The following is a 2,581-nucleotide window of genomic DNA, read 5'->3' as shown; positions in this document are numbered from 1 at the left end:
GCTTTCACGTCCCCGTTCCCCCGCCGTCTGCGGCATCCTGGGCCTGCTGCCTCAGCTCAGACGGGCACGAGCGCTGACAAACGGCCCGCGTGTTGGGGGCCGGGCCCGAGGCCTCGTGCAGAGGCCCGCAGAGGTGATGCTGGAGCGCAGGAGCGCAGCACTGGCAGTGAAGCAGGGCCAGGGAGGGGAGCTAGGCAGACGGTAGCACCACGTACCCCCCGCAGGAAGGCTGGCCCAGAACAAGCCGGGACCCAACACTTCAGAGCACACAGGCCTCACACATGACATGGCACAGGCCGTGAGGCAGCCACTCGGGAGGGTTTATTAGAGAGGGTGTTATGGGGATGATGGCGCAGCCCGCCTCCCCAGGAGCAGACTCTGCCCTCCGTGTCACCCTGGCCAGGTTTCCACGGGCGGCCTGAGAACCATAGGCGAGCCGGGACACGGGCTGCGAGGCAGCACGCAGCCTCTGCCGCACCCCGGCTCCCACCCGAGGTGCTGTCTTCACGCCACGGCTGGTTTCTGGGGTCAGATGGGAGGAGGTGTGAGGGCAAAGTGCAGACGCGGGGGCCGCTGCAGCTGCCGGGGCCGGGGCGCAGCAGGCCTACCAGTCCTGGTTGTCCCAGCCCTCGTCTACTGGCGCGGCAGGCTGCGCAGCCTTTCTGGTGGTCTTGGCCCTGCCCTCCCCGCCGCCCCCCCAGGCCTCCCCAAGGTCGCTGTGGTCGCTGTTCTTATTGTTAGACGTGGAGCCCGAGCCCCACACATCCCAGCTGTCCGAGCTCCTCTTCTCGGCCGAGGCGTCTGCACACGTCCAGCTGTCGCTGCTCGGGGACCTGTGGCCCTTGGCAGGGTCACCACTCCCGAAGGTCTCCCAGAAGCTCAGGTCCACGGCACGGTTCTGGGGGTGGTCCCCACCACTGTTTTGGTAGCTCTGGCCCTCCAGGGGTCTTGGGAAGACAGAGGGAGACTGAACAATGGCCTGAGCCACCAAGCCATCCCTTGGCGTCCTCCCCCAGACTGCGGAGGCCCCACCCAGATCCCGATGCCCACGGGGCCTGGGAGATGCCGTTTGCACGGCCTTTGTGCAGCTCCACCTCGGAGCCTAGGGCACAGAACCCGCTGGAAGCACCAGGCCCTCCTGCTGCCAGAGCCTGGCTGGGTCAGTCCCACCCGAAAAGGAGCACGTCATGAAGGAAAAGGTTTTCTGCAGTAACCGAGGCAAAATGGGAGCCCTGAGTGCATCAGCATTCCCCATGCTGTCAAGACAGAGGGGCCCTGCAGAGCCCCTCAGCAGAGCTGTACCCCAATGAGCACAGCCGCGCGGCCTGAACCACCAAATGGCACGTCAGGAAGATATGTGGCCCTGTGCCCACGAGCACGGGAAATGTGCCCCCATCCAGGAGTGGCCCTACCAGGGCCAGTCTCCCCACCCCACCTACTCTGTGGCTGGAGAATGGCAAACCCAGCCAGACTGGGCTTCCAGCAGAGAGGCCAGGACGCAAGCCCTGAGCAGATGGTGAGTGAGGGGACAGGGTCACTGAGGGGCCCCACCGACCCCACTGCCCCAGACTGGAGATGGGGATCAGCGCTGGCGCCCCTCCTCAGCAGGCCTCCTCCCTCCCTCCCTGCCCTGGGCAGCAGCAGTTACCACAGGGTTGGTATCTCTAGGGATCTGGGGGCTGCTGTGACCCCCGCGCCCCTGGGGGATGAAATGTCTGTCCCCTAACAGGGATGCCAACTGCCTCCCAGAGACCGTGTGGGAGGAAACCCAGGGCAGCGGCATACCTGTCCGACGGGTCCTCTGCTCTCCCAGAAAAAAAGGTGGTGACGTCCCGCCATCCCCTACTGCCAACCCCCTGGACCTAGAAGGGGACGGGAGGTGGCAGCTCAGGGCGGATTCTCACACACGGCACAGACGTGGTGTCCCGCTCAAAGTCCTGGCAAAGCTGAGACGTGAACAGCACGGCCGGGCTCAGACCCGCGGCCTTCACATGCTTCTCCCTCCCTGCGTGCACACGGCAGCGGCGAGAGGCCCTAGCGGTCAGGAGCTCGAGAAGACAGCATGCACACGAAGCCCCTGTAGGCATCTCCATGCAGAGAGCGGCGGGCTGGGAAGCGGGGGCTGAGAACACCCAAACCCGCCTGGAGGAAGACGGCGGCCGTCCCCCAGCACGTCAGGAAGGTCGCACTCACCGGGGAAGGGCAGCGGCAGCAGAACGAGGGCAGAAGAAAAAGAAGCTACAGTTAGCGGATGTGACAGACCCCCCGCCAAGCTGTCTCCATATTCCTCCGGCGCCGGGACCAGAGCGTCTCACTGAGCCTCCTTGCTGCTCAGAACGCACTCATCAGAACGCACTCAGGCCGCAGGAGCGCGCAGGGGCGCAGACAGCCTAGGCCCTTCCTGCTCTCGGCCCGGGCGCCCAGAATGTGGAGACTGACTTCCAGCTGCACCTGAGCGCCAGGCAGGGCCTGCCCTACCTTGGACGCCAATTGAGAGACCCCACTGGACACATCATCAAAAATCTTTCCCTCTTTCACCTGCATGGGTTAAAACAGTGCTGTCAGCAGAACACCCACCGTC

At 64.9% G+C, this 2,581-nt stretch overlaps 1 protein-coding gene across 1 annotated transcript; it reads right to left on the bottom strand.

The window, feature by feature from the left end:
- Positions 1–287: 287 nt before the first annotated feature.
- LOC100470889 (ADP-ribosylation factor GTPase-activating protein 1) lies at positions 288–2,581 on the bottom strand. The gene is made up of 3 exons (XM_034650373.1): positions 2,479–2,581; positions 1,786–1,862; positions 288–947 (listed from the first exon to the last, which is right to left on the bottom strand). The coding sequence occupies exons 1-3, from the start codon at positions 2,542–2,544 to the stop codon at positions 605–607; spliced, it is 486 nt and encodes a 161-aa protein (XP_034506264.1). The 5' UTR covers positions 2,545–2,581; the 3' UTR covers positions 288–604.

The sequence above is a fragment of the Ailuropoda melanoleuca genome, unplaced genomic scaffold (genome assembly GCF_002007445.2).
Source record: "Ailuropoda melanoleuca isolate Jingjing unplaced genomic scaffold, ASM200744v2 unplaced-scaffold19471, whole genome shotgun sequence".
Taxonomy (NCBI): Eukaryota; Metazoa; Chordata; class Mammalia; order Carnivora; family Ursidae; genus Ailuropoda; species Ailuropoda melanoleuca.
This window is presented reverse-complemented; position numbering and strand designations above follow the sequence as displayed.